The 20,849-nt window shown below is 39.1% G+C and overlaps 1 protein-coding gene across 2 annotated transcripts in view; it reads left to right on the top strand.

Moving 5' to 3' along the window:
* Positions 1-5,993: 5,993 nt before the first annotated feature.
* The window catches only part of HEPH (hephaestin), a gene marked incomplete at its 5' end in the record, with an annotated part of 88,404 nt that continues 73,548 nt past the window's right edge, over positions 5,994-20,849 (top strand). Inside the window, 5 exons of one of the 2 annotated variants that reach the window (XM_082681110.1) lie at positions 5,994-6,190; positions 8,027-8,271; positions 9,242-9,454; positions 17,928-18,110; positions 19,193-19,447. In XM_082681110.1, coding sequence (XP_082537236.1) covers positions 6,015-6,190; positions 8,027-8,271; positions 9,242-9,454; positions 17,928-18,110; positions 19,193-19,447 — 1,072 coding nt within the window. The remainder of the gene's footprint in view (positions 6,191-8,026; positions 8,272-9,241; positions 9,455-17,927; positions 18,111-19,192; positions 19,448-20,849) is intronic. The other variant, XM_082681109.1, reaches the window with a different exon arrangement.

Genomic DNA, 20,849 nt, shown 5'->3' on the forward strand with positions numbered 1-20,849 from the left:
GAAATATTTTAGAAAATATGGGTTCAAATTCTGGCTTTGCCAGTAACTGGCTGCTTGACTTTGAGCAAGCCCCTTCATCTCTCTGGTCTCAGTTTTCTATATGTCACATCAGGGATTGAAAAAATATAGTTTCTAAAGGTCTTTGTGGATGTATGTATCTAAAATACATTCAGTTTTTTACTGAGCATCTACTGTATTCTAAGCCCTTTGCTAGGGGCTCATATATCCATTATTTTGTTTGAGCCTCAAAACAATCTTGTGAAATAAATATTACCCCCAACTGGATGAGAAAACTGAGGCTCAAATAGGTGAAAGTGACTTGTTGAAAGGTCACATAGCTATTACAGGCAAGAAAGAGAATTTGAATCCAGCCTTTCTAGTTTCAAATCAGTATACTTTCTATTATACCACAACTGGGGTGTGAGGAAATAAAGAAACCTCCTTAATACAAATGCAAATATGTAGTGAAATCATATTGTCCCAGGAACAGTATGGTGATAATATACTGGACATGATTGCCAGGCTAGAGGATCTTAGGTTCTAGTACTAGCTCTCAGGATTTCAGGTGAGTCTCTTCCTCTGTGGGCCTCCATTTTCCCATCTCTGACATACTAAGATACAGTGACAATGATTAAAAAATAATATAAATTGTACTTGTACTACTCTTTTGAGACTTTAAACACTCTCCCCATTTTCCCTTCCAGTAAAGTCCCATACCCTCTGAAGGTGAGAAAATCCCCTATTTTGAGTCACAAGGTAAATAAAAAACCACACAGCATTAAGAAAGTGGAGGACCAAAAGGTCAATCTTGATGGAGGGTTCTGTTAGTAAGACTTCTGAAATTGGAGATGAAACCTCAAGGATAGCTCAGCATTTCTGTGTCCAGCTGAGTGATCCTTTGTCTAGGATGAGAGTGTCCAGACCAGTCTATTCAAACTCAGAGTGAAGAGCATTGTCTCATTAAAGGATCAACTTGCAAATTCTAGGGAAAACAGTGATGAAAACTATCATGGATGATGGAGACCAGGCCCAGGTAACATTGGGATGCCAGGAAAGGAAGTTTTGACTAGTCTCAGTGTACACTGACTAAACTATGTCTAATTAGAAGTATCCCAGAAATCCCTTCTCTCTCTCTCTCTCTCTCTCTCTCTCTCTCTTTCTCTCTCCTCCTTTGAGCACCTCCTCCTTTTGCCCTCTTTTTTCACTTTCCTCCAGGATTCTTGCTCACTTTATTTCATTTCTCCTTTTACCTTTCCCTTTTATTTTTCCTCCTCAGTCTGGCCTTTCTATAAGACCTCCTCCTGTGGGCTCAGCTGAAAAAAAATAGCCCTGTCCAAGTGAAAAGTTTATATAGGGCTTTCAAATCCTTCATCTCATTTTATCTTCATAGCAAACTAATAGGGAGTCTGAAGCAGAGATTATTTCCATTTAAGAGATGATGAAATCAAGGCTCAAGAAACTAGGTGACTTTTTCCATGTCATACAACTAATAAATGATGAATTCATAACTAGAATCTATTTTCCTAGAGTCTAAAGACTTTCAATTTTACCATGAAATATCCAAGTGATTCTAAAAGAATGTTATGGGCTTTCCCTTTCTTCTGTTTTATAATGATAAACCAAGTTTAAAAAAACAACAATAAAAGTAGCAACAACAAATGCAGCTTTGGGAATAAAAAGGGAAGTTAGTGACTAGAAGAAGTGAAAACTTATACTTATCAGATACCTACTAAGTCCTTGGTGCTATTTCTTTCAAACGCAGCTGAAAACAGCACTCAAACCTAAGTTTATCTGACTCAAAAGTTCTGGTTCTTTTCATATATCATTTTCCTTCCAAAGAAATTAATCTCAGCCATATACATGTGCCTATATGCTTACAATGTGCTATTGTATATAGGAACTTATGAGTGTGTATGTGCTATGGCTATCCATAAAATGTTAAAGCTTTGTGAATCTGGCAATTTTCATTTCTAAAGCTATTTCCTTGTCTGTAATAATCATAGCCACTAATACTTTTTGATCTCTTGTGCACTTGAGTACTTATTTGTGTTCTATTCATTTACAGATCTTAATTCATTTAATCCTCACAACTACTCTGAGATGTAGCAAATAATATAAATTCTATTTCAAAGATCAAGACACTATGGCTTGAGAAGTGAAGCAGTTTATCAAGTCACAGAGCTAGGAAAAGCGAAGCCAGGATTTGTTTAGGCAATCTGATTCCAAAGCCTGTGTCCTCAATGCAAAATGGGGAAGAAAATCCTTATCTCACAAGAATGTGAGAATTAAATAATATGGAAGATATGAAAAACATACTGTACAGTGGAAAGTGCTAGGCAAATGCTAAGTTGCATTTTTTCCCAGGTTCTATTATCTAGTCCTTTTGGTCATTAGTCACCCTTTGAATGATTTTTCATTTATTGCTGAAGTTCTATACCAGTCTTTTCTGGGAATATTTCCAAGTTAACAATGTGCTTCTTCAATTGTGGAACTCTTACCTGGGACAGTTTTCTCTCTACGTTAGTTTAAGGCACAACAGCCTTGCTGACACCTCTTTGATAAGGAAGCTTGAAAGAGGTGCATGTTGCATTCAGATTCTCATTGAATCAAGGACACTCCCTCCTTGCTGAGGACATGATATTTGTGTATCCATATGTGGTACTATATGTTGGTGCATGTGAATGCACCTGTATTTCATCAGTGAATGTGAGAGCTAGAAAGACTCTTTGAGAGCTCTTTATATAAAACATTTTTGTAGTTCTGTGTTTTTGCATTTCATTATATTCCCGAAGATCCATGACCCCCCAAAAGTAAGTTATAGTCCAGCTCTATTATATTATAGATGAGAAAACTGGGGCTCACTAAGGTTACTCTTTGAACCAGTGGCGAACTTGACTAAAGTCAACTGGTGGGAAAATGTATGTCTATGTTGTTTTATGTCACTTTAGCAGTAGCTGTTTATGTTACACCTACAGGGCCCCCATCACCATATCTGCCAGTAGTTACACAAAGACCTCTAAGATGTGACATCCACGCTCAAGGAGTTTATAGTCCAATCTGGTAAATAAAGACAGTTCATGAGGCAGCTTATGAGACAAAGAAAATAATAATACAAAGTTTCACTTCATGTATTTGGGTGTTATAGAGAGTAAATAGTTCTTCAGAGAACAGTGATATGGAGAGGCTAGAGTGGGTCTTCTGGAGCAGTTAGGATTTAAGTTAGCCCTTAGAGTTGAAATATAGAACATAAGATGTGTGGGAGACAGTAAGGATAAATTAACAAACTGTCACCAGGATGGAGAAGGAAGAGGAAGAAAACCAACATTTACTGTCTGTTATGTTCTAAGCACTAATTGTACTGGGGAATTTACATGTAATTTTCTAATTTACTTCTCCAAGGCTTATATTATTAGATATATTTTATAGATAAGAAAACAGGTCCAGAGTGGCTAAATATCATCCAAGGCTACACAATTGGTCAGTAGGAAAGCCAGGTTTTAGGAAGAGGAATCCAAAAACAGGTCCTCCCACATATCAAGGGCTTTCTTCCAAATGTCATATGAAGACTGGGGATTACACACTTGGGCCACTACTTTGTGTGGAGGGGTCTGAGAATATGTAGGGAAATCTGTAGTTCTGTTTATCAATCAGGGTAAATATCTGGGGATTTCCTATCCACGTGTGAGTCTGTGCATATTTTTGATTTTCTATTTTTGATTAATTGTCCCTAATATCATGTGCTTAGGTTGAGGATTTAGTGAAATAATTTATATATAAAAAAGTGAGCATCACATTTAGTGTGTAGTAATTTCTGCATGAATGATAGTTACCATCATTATTATCATCATCATGAATTATATTGATTAGATGTATCTCTGCCCATATGAATATATGTGTCTGTTTCTGGAAGTGATCACAACTACATATGATTGCATGTTTCAGAATGTATGGGGTTTTCTCAGATATAACTATAGCTATAGGCATATACAAGCATATCTTGGAGATATTGTGGGTTTGGTTCCAAACTACAGCAATAAAGTTAATATCATAATAAATCTTCACACAATTATTTGGTTTCCTAGTGCATGTAAAAGTTATCTTTATATTATAATGTAGCCTATTAAGTGTGTAATAGTATTACATCTTTAAAAATGTACATACCTGAATTTTAAAATATTTTACTGCTAAAACATGCTAAACATCATCTGACAATACAGAATTGCCACAAACCTTCAATTTGTAAAAAACACAATGTCTGTGAAGTGAAATAAAGTGAAGCACAATAAAGCAAGATATGTCTGTACATGTTTTCTGTGTATGCAAGTATATTTTGTGAAAAGTAGTATAGTATGGTAATTACGAACATGTATACCTGAAACTAACGTAATATAGTAAGTCACCTATACTTCAATTAAAAAAAAAAAGCATAGACACTGGACCTATACTTCCCTGAGCTCACAACCCAACTCTACTGATTGTTAACTAGGTAAACTTGGACAAATTATCTTATACTGCTGTTCTGCGGTTTCTCCTTCTATAATATGGGGATAATAATGGCATCTGCTTCATAGTGTTGCTGTGAAGATTGAATGATTTAATCTGTAAAGCACTTAGAACAATGTCTGACATGTCATGCACACACTATAAATATTTATTTTTATTATTTTTTAATTGAAGCATAGTTGATTTACAATGTTGTGTTTCTGGTGTACAGTAAAGAGATTCAGTTATATATATATATATATATATATATATATATATATATACGTTTTCAGATTCTTTTCCATTGTAGGTTATTATTATTTTGAAAGTGACTAAGGTTCTGTGTGACACTGTGGTTCTAGTGTGGATGAAAGTGTCTGCATCTCTGCTTTTAGATAAGACTGCATGTGTCTATGTATATGCATGCAAGTGTATGTATATTTGTGTTTATGTTATGTCACCTGTGTTTCTGGGATTGACTGTGGCTGTGTATAGTATGACTGAGTGCTTCATATCAGCCCCCAAAAGTCTAACTGCCTGGCTGATGTATCAGAATGAAAGGTTAGAAGCTTAGTTCTAACTCTGACTCAAGATTGGACACATTAAATGGATTTGTGCATGGCAGAGAACCAGCAGAGAACATTTCTTCTGATAAATGTGCTAAGTTCACAGCTCAGTGTATTTTCACAAACTGAACGTACCCATGTAACCAGTAAGTAAATCAAGAAACAGAACATTTCCTAGAAGCCTTCCTCCTCTGCTTTACTAGTCACTGATCCCTACCTTAAGAGAAAACATTATCCTGGCTTCTAACAGCATAGATTAGTTTTGCCTGATTTTGTACTTTATATAAATGAAATCATACAATATGTACCCTTTGTGTCTCGTTTCTTTCTGCACCATTGTATTTGTGAGAGGCATCCATATTTTCATGTATAGTGTTAGTTTGCTCATTACCATTTATATAGAATTCCATTATATGAATAAAATATCATCTACTCATCCATTATAGTGTTCATGGACATATTGACTGTTTCCAGTTTGGGTCTATGAACATCCTAATAAATGTATTTTGGTGAATTCTCATTTGTTTTTAAACACAGTTCATAGAGGATGGAAAGTGACAATGGTGAAAACAGAGACACAGGGAGAATTAGTGACCTGATTTGGGTACCGAGTGAGTCAGTGGCTCATTCGGGCTACTGATGCCTGTTTCCTAATTTTTGGGCTAGAGTATATTCTTCTTTCTACATTGCTGAAGAAAATGGATCCAGATTTCTCTTCTGAAGAAAGTGATACACAATTGTCAGTACAAGTGATTTTTAACTTTGCCCTCCAAAGTCCAATGTGTAGAGATCCTTGAACACTTGTTGAAAGGAAAAAGGTAAGGCAGAGATTCTAGGCTAATCGGTTTTTGTTTTCTCAGTCACTCAGTCTGGCTCTTGCCTCTTTACTTTTCGAGACACATGCAAAGCCCCTTTGTTCTCTTTCTTCTATACCGACAGCTATTCATTTGCCTGTTTCCCAGAGTAATGTGGGCCATGGAGCCAGGCCATCTTCTATGGGCTCTGCTGTTCGTGCAACCCTTGTGGCCCCGACTGACTGATGGGGCCACTAGAGTCTACTATCTGGGCATCCAGGATGTGCAGTGGAACTATGCTCCTAAGGGAAGGAATGTCATCACGAACCAGCCTCTGGACAGTGACACGTAGGTTTAATCTCTTGTGGAATTAAAGGTGGAGTTAGGGAGGGGCACTCTTGAGGTCAATAGGTAGCTCTTGAAGACCTTTCCCCAGGGTGTGGTTGCAGCCAGCTCCTGATCTCTCTGGGCCATAAGCCCAGTGATACATTTCCTGAGAAGACAACTAGTTGACTCAGGAGCCAGTATCCCATATGGAGTTCGCTTTTCCACAGTGAGATGCCTAAGTATTTTTAGGGTCCTAAAGGTCATTCCACATTGCCTTGGTTCTAAGGTGATATCCACAATACTCTTTTAATAATAGGTATTTAGCTTTTAAGCAAGAAAAAACATGATATATATACAGTGTTTGTAAGATGTGTGTAGTATATGTATGCTGCCATAGTTCAGTGGAACTATACTGATTTAAGATATGTAAAAATGAGAAAAAATAAGATCAGCCTTACAATCAAGGAAATAACAGCAATAGCTATCACTTATGTAACACTTTGTGACAGGTACTGTACTAGAAATTTATATACTTTGTCCCACCTAATTCTTACAGAAACTTTAGGAGGTGAGTATGAATATTCTCATCTTATAGATGAAAAAACTGAGGCTCAGGGAGATCAAATGACTTGCTCAAGTCCAAGAGCTAGTAAACGGACAGCTAGGATTTGAACCTGGGTAATGTGGATGCAAAGCTGGTACTCTTCTCACCATTCTGCCTCTCACAGATCCTACAGGATTACCCTTTCTTTTTTTTTTTTTTTTTTTGCGGTACGCGGGCCTCTCACTGTTGTGGCCTCTCCCGTTGTAGAGCACAGGCTCTGGACGCGCAGGCTCAGCAGCCATGGCTCACGGGCCCAGCCGCTCCACAGCATGTGGGATCTTCCCGGACTGGGGCACGAACCGGTATCCCCTGCATCGGCAGGCAGACTCTCAACCACTGAGCCACCAGGGAAGCCCAGGATTAACCTTTCTTGATTTTAGAGCTTTGCAGGTGTTCCACAAATGCCCATTGAAAAAAATCGAATTTATGTATTAAAAAATCTTTTGTGATCATGAATTGATTTGTCTCTCCAAAGCCTCAAAGTTTTCCAAAGTTGACTGTAACATCTCAGAGCTCTCTAGGAAGAATTAGAGTAAGAAAAACAGCTCTCTTTTTTAACAAACCATTTTTCTACTCATCTAGTTTTGGCGTCACAGAGTCTGTATTAAAAGTATCTTTGAGGGATAACTTTGTTATCCCCTTCTCCAATACCTTGAAGTAATAGTTAACATTTATTAAGATTTTACTATTTTCCAGGTACTTTTCTAAATTCTTTATGTATTTTAATTATTTTAGTCACCAGTAATAAGTGGTACCATGGTTATCTCCTTTTACAGATGGAGAAAATATGCATAGAGAAGTTAAGTAACCTGCTCAAAGTCCTACAGATTTGGAAATGGCAATATTGGCATTTAATTGAAACTCCCTGGCTCCAGAGTTTGTGAACTTAACCACTATGTTATAAGACTTCCCATATACAGAAGGGCAGCACTAAGTTAGGCCACCTGGATAGGGAGTTGATCACTTAAAAAGAGTCTGTCCATAGTTGGTTGCCTCCACATTATTATATATTAGGATTTACTGAGTGAAATTGTCTATTTTGTAGGTTAAAATTGCTCAAATATCAGCAAATTCATATGGTTTAACTTAATACTTCTCATTGTCTAACAATTAGATTCTAACGTAAAGATTTCATGTTTTGATCAGTACAATCCCATTTCCTCTTGTTTTGCCCTAAACAAAGATGGACACATTTTGGTCAGCCACCTCTGGAAAAAGGCAAAATTGTGACTTTCCCTTTCCTTCCTTCCCAGAGTAGCTTCCAACTTCCTGAAGTCTGACAAGAACCGAATAGGGAGCAGCTACAAGAAGACCATCTACAAGGAATACAGGGATGGTTCATACATGGATGAAATGGTTCAGCCAGCCTGGCTGGGCTTCCTGGGGCCAGTGTTGAAGGCTGAGGTGGGAGATATTCTTCTTATCCACCTGAAGAATTTTGCCACTCGTCCCTACACAATCCACCCCCATGGTGTTTTCTATGAGAAAGACTCAGAAGGTAAATCAGCCCATCCTTTTTCTCCTACCTACAACAAATATCGCTTTTTCTTTACTGCCATGGGAGAGGAGCTGGGAATGAAGATAGTGTTCCTTTTTGATCTGAAATGGCAGGGACTCTCCTCAGAGAAAATATGGCTGGGTACTGTTATCAGTTCTGCTATTCACACACTGTCACTTTGGGCAAGTCACTGTCCCTCTCTGAACCTCAAATTCTTCATTAAGAATGTAGAGATTCAATTTACCTTTTATCACAAAGAATTACTTGAATGGCATTTCCGTAAAATATTTGACTGTGTTTTGAAAAGAGAGGGGTGTTCTGTGAATGTAAGGGAGCATTATTCTTGTGCCACAGTCTTCCAAAAGGCCCATTGTTTTTCTTAAGAGGGAGATCAGTTTACTCATCTGTATCTCCTACTATCCCAGGCCCAATGGCCTATAGTACTGACACAACGGTGAGTGAGGGGAATAGAGAGCAAACTCAGAAGGTCTTGACTTGACCATTAACTCCCTGTGGACAAGTTATTTTTCCTCTGTTTTCTCTTTCATAACGTGGGAATAGATCAATTGATCACTAAGTTGCTTTTAAATGGAAATTCTGTGATTGTCTGCTTTCTGTTTTTCAAAGTGAGTGCTTGAAGGAAGGGAATATTTTCTTCTCTCTTGCCTCCATTGGCTTTGCACTAGAGCCTTACTAGGTTAGGCTGTATAGCACTTTCTATGGTCATAGCTCCTTCCCCAAGGGCTGCTAGCATTCTACCCACTGTTGATTTGAGGTCTAGGTTTCTTGGCTAGATATTACCTGAATCTGTGCCTTCCTTAGGTTGTGAGGAACACTGTGCTGAACTTTAGAACTCTACCTTCCACAAGACTGGAACTAGGTATTCCATACGTCCCTCTCCTGGCTTCTACATCTGCCAGGCTCCTTCTCACTCACCCTGGGACTAAACATATGCAATTTCATTTTCTAGGATCCTTATATCCAGATGGTTCCTCTGGTTGGCTGAAAGCTGATGACTCTGTTCCCCCGGGAGGCAGCCACATCTACAACTGGACCATTCCAGAAGGCCATGCACCCACTGATGCTGACCCAGCGTGCCTCACCTGGATCTATCATTCTCACGTAGATGCTCCACGAGACATTGCTACTGGCCTTATTGGACCCCTTATAACCTGTAAAAGAGGTATAAGCCCCAAATGTGAGCTGTGAGATACAGTTTGGGATATCTAGGGGAAGCAGTGATATTGTTGACTCACCTACATATTAAGCAGCAGGCTGGGGAGTGTTAATTTAGCACCCTAGTTTATTAACAGGAATAAATCCTGCCAAACTCCCTTTTTCACTGTTTTTTCTATTTCACTACTTTTTTTCTAAAAACAAACAAAAAACAGAAACAAAATACTTAAAAACACTTTGCTACTTTCTTTTTTTCTTATTTTACTTAAAAAACTCGAATTAGTAATGATGGATGTCAAGTTACATAAGACTAAGGTATGTGTTAATAGCCTGTTGGATAGGATTGAAAGTGTAGTCATCAGAATTTGGGGAGGATTGTGGGTTTCGTTTGAAATATGGTATGTTTAAGGTGTAGTCAGGCCTGAAGACCTGTGTGTTACAGGAGTGTGGTTAGATCAAGGCCCTGAGTTGAAGACATAGGCAGGGATGGTGGGAAGGAATTATTCTAGATCCTATGTACCTCATCTTCAAGTCACAGGCTCAACTGAATTGGTGGTTTCATGTGGAGAATTCAGAAATACAAATTAGCAGCAGAAGTCTCTACCTACTTTTCTGTTGCTGATAGACTCTTAAGGCCCCTCTCTTTCTATCCTTTACTTATGAGTACCCCTTACAGCTAACTGTTGCTAAATAAAGGTTTTTTTAACATCTTTATTCTAGTATAACTGCTTTACAGTGGTGTGTTAGTTTCTGCTTCATAACAAAGTTAATCAGTTATACATATATATATGTTCACATATCTCTTCCCTCTTGCAACTCCCTCCCTCCCACCCTCCCTATCCTACCCCTCTAGGTTGTCACAAACGACCGAGCTGATCTCCCTGAGCTATGTGGCGGCTTCCCACTAGCTATCTATTTTACGTCTGGTAGTGTATATATGTCCATGCCATTCTCTTACTTTGTCACAGCTTCCCCTTCCCCTTCCCCATATCCTCAAGTCCATTCTCTAGTAGGTCTGGGTCTTTATTCCCAACTTACACCTAGGTTCTTCATGACTTTTTTTTCCTTAGATTCCATATATATGTGTTAGCATATGATATTTGTTTTTCTCTTTCTGACTTACTTCACTCTGTATGAGAGACTCCAGGTCCATCCACCTCACTACAAATAACTCAATTTCGTTTCTTTTTATGGCAGAGTAATATTCCATTGTATATATGTGCCACATCTTCTTTTTTTTTTTTTAACATATTTACTGGGGTATAATTGCTTTACAATGGTGTGTTACTTTCTGCTTTATAACAAAGTGAATCAGTTATACATATATATATGTTCACATATCTCTTCCCTCTTGCAACTCCCTGCCTCCCACCCTCCCTATCCTACCCCTCTAGGTTGTCACAAACGACCGAGCTGATCTCCCTGAGCTATGTGGCAGCTTCCCACTAGCTATCTATTTTATGTCCCGTAGTGTATATATGTCCATGCCATTCTCTTACTTTGTCACAGCTTACACTTCCCCTTCCCCATATCCTCAAGTCCATTCTCTAGGAGGTCTGGGTCTTTATTCCCAACTTACATCTAGGTTCTTCACGACTTTTTTTTTCCTTAAATTCCATATATATGTGTTAGCATACAGTATTTGTATTTCTCTTTCTGACTTACTTCACTCTGTATGACAGACTCTAGGTCTATCCACCTCATTACAAATAGCTCAATTTCATTTCTTTTTATGGCTGAGTAATATTCCATTGTATATATGTGACACATCTTCTTTATCCATTCATCTGTTGATGAGCACTTAGGTTGTTTCCATCTCTGGGCTGTTGTAAATAGAGCTGCAATAAACATTTTGGTACATCACTCTTTTCGAATTTTGGTTTTCTCAGGGTATATGCCCAGTAGTGGGATTGCTGGGTCATATGGTAGTGCTATTTGTAGTTTTATAAGGAACCTCCATACTGTTCTCCATAGTGGCTGAACCAATTCACATTCCCACCAGCAGTGCAAGAGTGTTCCCTTTTCTCCACACCCTCTCCAGCATTTATTGTTTCTAGATTTTTTGATGATGGCCATTCTGACTGGTGTGAGATGATATCTCATTGTAGTTTTGATTTGCATTTCTCTAATGATTAATGATGTTGAGCATTCTTTCATGTGTTTGTTGGCAATCTGTATATCTTCTTTGAAGAAATGTCTGTTTAGGTCTTCTGCCCATTTTTGTATTGGGTTTTTTTTTTGTTGTTATTGAGCTGCATGAGCTGCTTGTAAATTGTGGAGATTAATCCTTTGTCAGTTGCTTCATTAGCAAATATTTTCTCCCATTCTGAGGGTTGTCTTTTGGTCTTGTTTACCATTTCCTTTGCTGTGCAAAAGCTTGTAAGTTTCATTATATCCCATTTTTTTATTTTTGTTTTTATTTCCATTTCTCTAGGAGGTGGGTCAAAAAGGATCTTGCTGTGATTTGTGTCATAGAGTGTTCTGCCTATGTTTTCCTCTAAGAGTTTGATAGTTTCTGGCCTTATATTTAGGTCTTGAATCCATTTTTAGTTAATTTTTGTGTATGGTGTTAGGGAGTGTTCTAATTTCATACTTTTACATGTACCTGTCCAGTTTTCCCAGCACCACTTATTGAAGAGGCTGTCTTTTTTTTTTTTTTTTTTTGCTGTATGCGGGCCTCTCACCGTTGTGGTCTCTCCTGCTGTGGAGCACAGGCTCCGGACGCGCAGGCTCAGTGGCCATGGCTCACGGGAAGAGGCTGTCTATTATCCACTGTATATTCTTGCTTCCTTTATCAAAGATAAGGTGACCATATGTGCATGGGTTTATCTCTGGGTTTTCTATCCTGTTCCATTGATCTGTATTTCTGTTTATGTGACAGTACCATACTGTCTTGATTACTGTAGCTTTGTAGTATAGTATGAAGTGAGGGAGCCTGATTCCAGCATTTTTCATTCTCAAGATTGCTTTGGCTATATGGGGTCTTTTCTGTTTCCCTACAAATTGTGAAATTTTTTGTTCTAGTTCTGTGACAAATGCCAGTGGTAGTTTGATACGGATTGCATTGAATCTGTAGATTGCTTTGGGTAGTAGAGTCATTTTCACAATGTCGATTCTTCCAATCCAAGAACATGGTATATCTCTCCATATCTTTGTATCATCTTTAATTTCTTTCATCAGTGTCTTATAATTTTCTGCATAAAGGTCTTTTGTCTCCTGACGTAGGTTTATTCCTAGATATTTTATTCTATTTGTTGCAGTGGAAAATAGGAGTGTTTTCTTAATTTCACTTTCAGATATATCATCATTAGTGTATAGGAATGCAAGAGATTTCTGTGCATTAATTTTTTATCCTGCTACTTTACCAAATTCATTGATTAGCTCTAGTAGTTTTCTGGTAGCATCTTTAGGATTCTCTATGTAGAGTATCATGTCAGCTGCAAACAGTGACAGCTTTACTTCTTCTATCCTGATTTGGATTCATTGTATTTCTTTTTCTTCTCTGATTGCTGTGGCTAAAATTTCCAAAACTATGTTGAATAAGAGTGGTGAGAGTGAGCAGTCTTGTCTTGTTCCTGATCTTAGTGGAAATGGTTTCAGTTTTTCAACATTGAGGACGAAGTTGGCTGTGGGTTTGTCATATTTGGCCTTTATTATGTTGAGGAAAGTTCTCTCTGTTCCTACTTTTGCAGGGTTTTTATCATAAATTGGTGTTGAATTTTCTCAAAAGCTTTCTCTGCATCTATTGAGCTGATCATATTGTTGTTTTCCTTCACTTGTTAATATGGTGTATCACGTTGATTGTTATGTGTATGTTGAAAACTCCTTGCATTCCTGGAATAAATCCCACTTGATCATGGTGTATGATCATTTTAATGTGCTGTTGGATTCTGTTTGCTAGTATTTTGTTGAGGATTTTTGCATCTATGTTCATCAGTGATACTGGCCTGTAGATTTTTTTGTTTGTGACATCTTTGTCTGGTATTGGTATCAGTGTGATGGTGGCCTCATAGAATGGGTTTGGGACTGTTCCTCCATCTGCAATATTTTAGAAGAATTTGAGAAGGATAGGTGTTAGCTCTTCTATAAATGTTTGATAGAATTCGTCTATGAAGCCATCTGGTACTGGGCTTTTGTTTGTTGGAAGATTTTTAATCACAGTTTCAATTTCAGTGCTTGTGATTGATATGTTCATATTGTATATTTCTTCCTGGCTCACTCTCAGTAGGTTGTGCGTTTCTAAGAATTTGTCCATTTCTTCCAGGTCGTCCAGTTCATTGGCATACAGTTGCTTGTAGTAATCTCTCATGATCCTTTGTATTTCTGCAGTGTCAGTTGTTACTACTCCTTTTTCATTTCTATTTCTCTGTGTCTTCTCCCTGTTTTTCTTGATGAGTCTGCTAATGGTTTATCAATTTTGTTTATCTTCTCAAAGACCCAGCTTTTAGTTTTATTGATCTTTGCTATCATTTCCTTCATTTCTTTTTCATTTATTTCTGATCTGATCTTTATGATTTCTTTCCCTCTGCTAATTTTGTTGTTGTTGTTCTTCTTCTTCTTCTTTCTCTAATTTCTTTAGGTGTAAGGTTAGGTTGTTTCTTTGAGATGCTTCCTGTTTCTTAAGGTAGGAATGTATTGCTATAAACTTCCCTCTTAGAACTGCTTTTGCTGCATCACATAGGTTTTGGGTCGTTGTGTCTGCATTGTCAATTGTTTTTGATTTCCTCTTTGATTTCTTCAGTGATCTCTTGGTTATTAAGTAGTGTTTCATTTAGCCTCCAGGTACTTGTATTTTTTACAGATCTTTTCCAGTAATTTATATCTAGTCTCATAGCATTGGGATCAGAAAAGATTCTTCATACGATTTCAAATTTCTTAAATTTACCAAGGCTTGATTTGTGACCCAAGATATGATCTCTCCTGGAGAATGTTCCATGAGCACTTGAGAAAAGTGTGTATTCGGTTGCTTTTTGAATGAATGTCCTATAAATATCGCTTAAGTCCATCTTTTTAATATATCATTTAAAGCTTGTGTTTCCTTATTTATTTTCAGTTTGGATGATCTATCCATTGGTGACAGTGGGGTGTTAAAGTCCCCTACTATGATTGTTAACTGTCGATTTCCTCTTTTATGGCTGTTAGTATTTGCATTATGTATTGAGGTCCACCCATGTTGGGTGCATAAATATTTACAATTGTTATATCTTCTTCTTGGATCAATCCCTTGATCATTATGTACTGTCTTTCTTTGTCTCTTGTAATAGTCTTTATTTTAAACTCTATTTTGTCTGATATGAGAATTGCTACTCCAGCTTTCTTTTGATTTCCATTTGCATGGAATATCTTTTTCCATCCCCTCACTTTCAGTATGTATGTGTCCCTAGGTCTGAAGTGGGTCTCTTGTAGACAGCATATATATGGGTCATGTTTCTGTATCCATTCAGCCAGTCTGTGTCTTTTAGTGGGAGCATTTAGTCCATTTACATTTAAGGTAATTATCAATATGTATGTTCCTATTCCCATTTTCTTAATTGTTTTGGGTTTGTTATTGTAGGTCTTTTCCTTGTCTTGTGTTTCTTGCCTAGAGAAGTTCCTTTAGCATTTGTTCTAAAGCTGGTTTGTTGGTGCTGCACTCTCTCAGCTTTTGCTTGCTTGTAAAGCTTTTAATTTCTCCATCAAATCTGAATGAGATCCTTTCTTGGTAGAGTAATCTTGGTTGCAGGTTTTCTACTTCATCACTGTAAATATGTCCTGCCATTCCCTTCTGGCTTGCAGTGTTTCTGCTGAAAGATCAGCTGTTACCCTTATGGGGATTCCCTTGTGTGTTATTTGTTGTTTTTCCCTTGCTGATTTTAATATGTTTTCTGTGTATTTAATTTTTGATAGTTTGATTAATATGTGTGTTGGCGGGTTTCTCCTTGGATTTTTCCTGTATGGGACTCTCTGTGCTTCCTGGACTTGATTAACTATTTCCTTTCCCATGTTATGGAAATTTTCAACTATAATCTCTTCAAATATTTTCTCAGTCCCTTTCTTTTTCTCTTCTTCTTCTGAAACCCCTATAATTTGAATGTTGGTGCGTTTAGTGTTGTTCCAGCGGTCTCTGAGACTGTCCTCAGTTCTTTTCATTCTTTTTTCTTTATTCTGCTCTGCAGTAGTCATTTCCACTATTTTATCTTCCAGGTCACTTATCCGTTCTTCTGCCTCAGTTATTCTGCTATTGATCCCTTGTAGAGTATTTTTAATTTCATTTATTCCGTTGTTCATCGTTGCTTTTTTCCTCTTTAGTTCTTCTAGGTCCTGTTAAATGTTTCTTGTATTTTGTCTATTCTATTTCCAAGATTTTGGATCATCTTTACTATCAATATTCTGAATTTTTTTCAGGTAGACTGCTTATTTCCTCTTCAATTTTTATGTCTGGTGGGCTTTTACCTTGCTCCTTCATCTGCTGTGTGTTTTTCTGTCTTCTCATTTTGCTTATCTTACTGTGTTTGGGGTCTCCTTTTCACAGGCTGAAGGTTCGTAGTTCCTGTTGTTTTTGGTGTCTGTCCCCCATGGCTAAGGTTGGTTCAGTGGGTTGTGTAGGCTTCCTGATGGAGGGGAATAGTGCCTGTGTTCTGGTGGATGAGGCTGGATCTTTTCTTTCTGTTGGGCATGTCCGTGTCTGGTAGTGTGTTTGGGGATGTCTGTGGCCTTATTATGATTTTAGGCAGCCTCTCCGCTAATGGATGGGGTAGCGTTCCTGTCTTTCTAGTTGTTTGGCATAGGATGTCTAGCTCTGTAATTCGCTGGTCCTTGAGGGAAGCTTGGTCTTGGTGTTGAGATGGAGATCTCTGGGAGATTTTCGCCATTTGAGATTACATGGAGATGGGAGGTGTCTTGTGGACCAGTGTCCTGAAGCTGGCTCTCCCACCTCAGAGGCACAGCACTGACTCCTGGCTGGAGCACCAAGAGCCCTTCATCCACATGGCTCAGAATAAAAGTGAGAAAAAGTAGAAAGAAAGAAGGAGGATAAAATAAAATAAGATAAAATAAAGTAAATTTATTTAAAAAAACTAATTATTAAGGGAAATATTTTTTTAAAAAAGTAAAAAAAATATCATACAGAAGGATGGAATCCTAGGATAAATGGTGAAAGCAAAACTATACAGACAAAATCTCACACTGAAGCATACGCATACACACTCACAAAAAGAGGAAAAGGCGAAAACATAATGTAACTTGCTCTGAAAGTCCACTTTCTCGATATGGGATGATTCGTTGTCTATTCACATATTCCTCAGATGCAGGGTACATGAAGTTGATTGTGGCAGTTTAATCCGCTGCTCCTGAGGCTGCTGGGAGGGATTTCCCTTTCTCTTCTTTGTTCGCACAGCTCCTGGGGTTCAGCTTTGGATTTGGTCCCGCCTCTGCATGTAGGTCGCCTGAGGGCATCTGTTCTGTGCTTAGACAGGATGGGGTTAAGGGAGCAGCTGATACGGGGGCTCTGGCTCACTCAGGCCGGGGCAAGGGAGGGGTACGGCTGTGGCGTGAGCCTGCGGCGGCAGAGGCCAGCATGACGTTGCAGCAGCCTGAGGCGCTCCGTGCATTCTCCTGGGGAACTTGTCCCTGGATCACCGGACCCTGGCAGTGACGGGCTTCACAGGCTCCCAGGAGGGGAGGTGTAGTTAGTGACCTGTGCTTGCACACAGGCTTCTCGGTGGTGGTAGCAGCAGCCCTAGCGTCTCATGCCCATCTCTGGGGTCAGCGTTGATAGCCGCGGCTCACGCCTGTCTCTGAAGCTCCTTTAAGCAGCGTTCTTAATCCCCTCTCCTCGCATACCAGGAAACAAAGAGGGAAGAGAAAGTCTCTTGCCTCTTCGGCAGATCCAGACTTTTTCCCGGACTCCCTCCCGGCTAGCCGTTGTGCACTAACCCCTCCAGGCTGTGTTCACGCCGCCAACCCCAGTCCTGTCCCTGTGATCTGACCAAAGCCCGATCCTCAGCTCCCAGCCTCCGCCCTCCCCGGCGTGTGAGCAGACAAACCTCTGGGGCTGGTGAGTGCCGGTTGGCAACGATTCTCTCTGCGTGAATCTCTCCACTTTGCCCTTCACACCACTGTTGCTGTGCTCTCCTCCGTGGCTCCAAAGCTTTCCCCCTCAGCCACCCACAGTCTCTGCCCACGAAGGGGCTTCCTAGTGTGTGGAAACCTTTCCTCCTTCACAGCTCCCTCACACTGGTGCAGGTCCCGTCCCTATTCTTTTGTTTCTGTTTTTTCTTTTTTTTAAACCCACCTAGGTACATGGGGAGCTTCTTGCCATTTGGTAGGTCTGAGGTCTTCTGCCAGCGTTCAGTGGGTGGTCTATAGGAGCAGTTCCACGTGTAGATGTATTTCTGACTTATCTGTGGGGAGGAAGGTGATCTCCGCGTTTTACTCTTCTGCCATCTTCCTCCGCTTCCAAGAAAGAAGGTTCTTAAAGGCTCTTTTCTTACTTTCCCTAGGAACCCTGGATGGGAATTTCCCTCCTCAGCGGCAGGATGTGGACAATGATTTCTTCCTCCTCTTTAGTGTGATAGATGAGAACCTTAGCTGGCATATCAATGAGAACATTGCCACTTATTGCTCAGACCCTGCCTCAGTTGACATAGAAGATGAGACCTTTCAGGAGAGCAATAGGATGCATGGTAAGGTGGGAGTATGTGGCCACACTATGACAGTGAACATTGATGGAGGGTCTCCACTGGGCCTAGCATTTGGTGGATGTTTTCACATACCTTGTTCCTTTTAATTCTCACAAAGACCATGAGTAGTAGATGGTTTTCCCGTTTCACTCATGAGGAAACCGAGGCTCTAGGATTACACAGAAAATAAATGGCACAGCTAAAATTCCAACCCTGATATGTCTGACTGCGTAGGCTATGCTCTTGCCATTAGGTACCCTGCTTTCTAAAGTGGAATAGCCCAGGTTGTGGACTCCAAAGTCATATGCTATATGCTCAGGTCACTTTGGTGAGGATTGCCTACTGATATAATTAGTGAACATTTCTTTGTTCTAAAAAGGATGCAAACTGTTAAAATTACACATTTTGTAGAGAAAATAAATGATTTCCCATAAGGGAGTTGACCATCTTAATTAAATTTAAAACAAACTAAAGGCACGAAAGCCTGGGGCATGGACAGAGAACTGAGTTTAGAAATGAAAGTAAGTGATTTTGCTTTCATTTATTTTTGGGAGTGATTTACTTGGTGACAGAGGTGGGCGCAAAATGAGAGAGTCCCAAGGGGAGGTGAAAACTCAGAGGGAAGATGCAAAGTATGGCTTGGACAGCTCAAATTTCCCTTAGTTTTAAACCAATTGCTTGTAATAACTATGATAATTAGTTAGCTAACTTGACAGCTGTCCTGTGGAAATTTCAGAAGGAAATTGGTTTAGATGGACAGAAAGTTTGTAAAATAAACTCCATTTCTTAGAAAGCTTCCTCAGATTTCTGGGTTGGAATCCTGGCTCTACCACATAATAGATTTGTGGTCTTGGGAGAGAAGTAACTTTAGCTCTCTGAGCTTTGATTTTCACTTTTTTTTACATAATAACAGTGAATTCTGCCTCTTTCCCAGGGATGTTTGTGAGATTTATATAAGATAATACATATGGTCAGCACAGTGTGCTCTTTGAATCCTCATCTAAATGTTATCTATTATTATTGTCTGATGGTAAGGCCTCTCTCATTGGGCTGTCCTTTCCTAACTCTGATATTTTCTTTTGCAGCAATCAATGGCTTTGTCTTTGGAAACTTACCAGATCTGAGCATGTGTGCACAGAAGCGTGTGGCCTGGCACTTGTTTGGCATGGGCAACGAGGTAGATGTCCACACAGCTTTCTTCCATGGACAGATGCTGACCATCCGAGGCCACCGTACTGATGTGGCTCATATCTTTCCAGCCACTTTTGTGACTGCTGAGATGGTACCCCGGGAACCTGGCACCTGGTTAATTAGCTGTCAAGTGAATAGTCACTTGCAAGGTGAGATCCAACATCTCTGATCTTTCAGATACAGGACATAGGTGGCAGTGATGATTATCAGGAGGCTGGGTTTCTGACCTGGAGACATAAAATTGGTCTTTCAGGTGAGATAGTTGGATATAAATGATGAAACATTAGACTAGAATTCTGGGATTCCAGGTTCTTTCCTGGCTCAGCCATTAAATTGCAAGTTGACCTGGGGCATTACTCTCTGAGTTTCATCTTCCCCATCTCTAACATAAGGTGGTATAGGAATGGATGAGTGAACTTTTAAGCTGCCTTTTTTTTGCTCAGAATTCTAAGGAATTAAGACCTGATAGTATTTGCTGCTGATTGAACAGGGAGTGAAGGAGTAATTAGTTAAAGAAGAGTAAGGCTTTTTCAGGAGATCATGGAGTATTGTGGGCAAGTAGTGACACTCTAGTTAGAATCCAACAGCAATAGGTTTAGAAGGTTTGGTTTTTAGAAGAAGAATGGTTGAGGTAATGGCCCTGTGCAGTGAGAAACATCAGAGGACCAGAGGAACCTATGAGACAATGGAAAGAGCATTAGGTAGGTGATTAGAAGGTTCAAGTTGTCTCAGCTCTGTGGAAAACTGAAGAAATCTCTATGTGATTTTGGAAAAATCCCTTCCCACTTCTATGCTTCATTTGCTATATATATATATATATATATATATATATATATATATATAATGCGGGATTGGGTTTAAATAGTTTCTAAGATCTTCAGCTCTCACTTTCTAGAATTATTTGAAGTATGGTAAATCAAGTGAAAGTCATGAAAATGATATGTGAGTATGTGAAAGTCGATTTGAGTAGGTGAGGAATTATAGACTGGTGGGATATTGATTCTGGAATGGTAAGTTTGACCCAATAGGAGCCAGGTATTCATGTTCCATTGTCCAGGGTCTGCCCTCTGTACCAGATGTACCTGGATAAGAGAGTATGAATGTGGATGGAGGTTAGGGATGCAGTGCAATAGTGAAACAAACATAAGCCTTAGAGCCAGACAAGCCTGGATTCAAAACCTGGTTCCACCAGTTAGTTACCTTTGATAAGACATATCACTTTTTTGAGTCTATATTTCCTCATGAGGATTGCAATAATGATTCCTACCATATAAAGTTGTAATGAGGTTTCAGAGAGATAATGGGATTTTGAATCTTAGAGATGGGGGAATGATGAGACCAAGATCCTGGATACAAGAGAAGAAAATGAGTACTCAAATTTGCAGTTAAAAGATAGGCACTTAAATCTCAACTGTACCTCTGACTAGCTATGTAATCTTGGGCAATTTACTTAACCTCTCTGATCCTTAATTTTCTTAATCTTCAAAAAGGGACATTAAAAGTCTGCTTCATAGGCTAGTTATGAGGACTGAAGGAGATAACATATGTAAA

This window comes from Grampus griseus (assembly GCF_964374135.1).
Source record: "Grampus griseus genome assembly, chromosome: X".
NCBI lineage: Eukaryota > Metazoa > Chordata > Mammalia > Artiodactyla > Delphinidae > Grampus > Grampus griseus.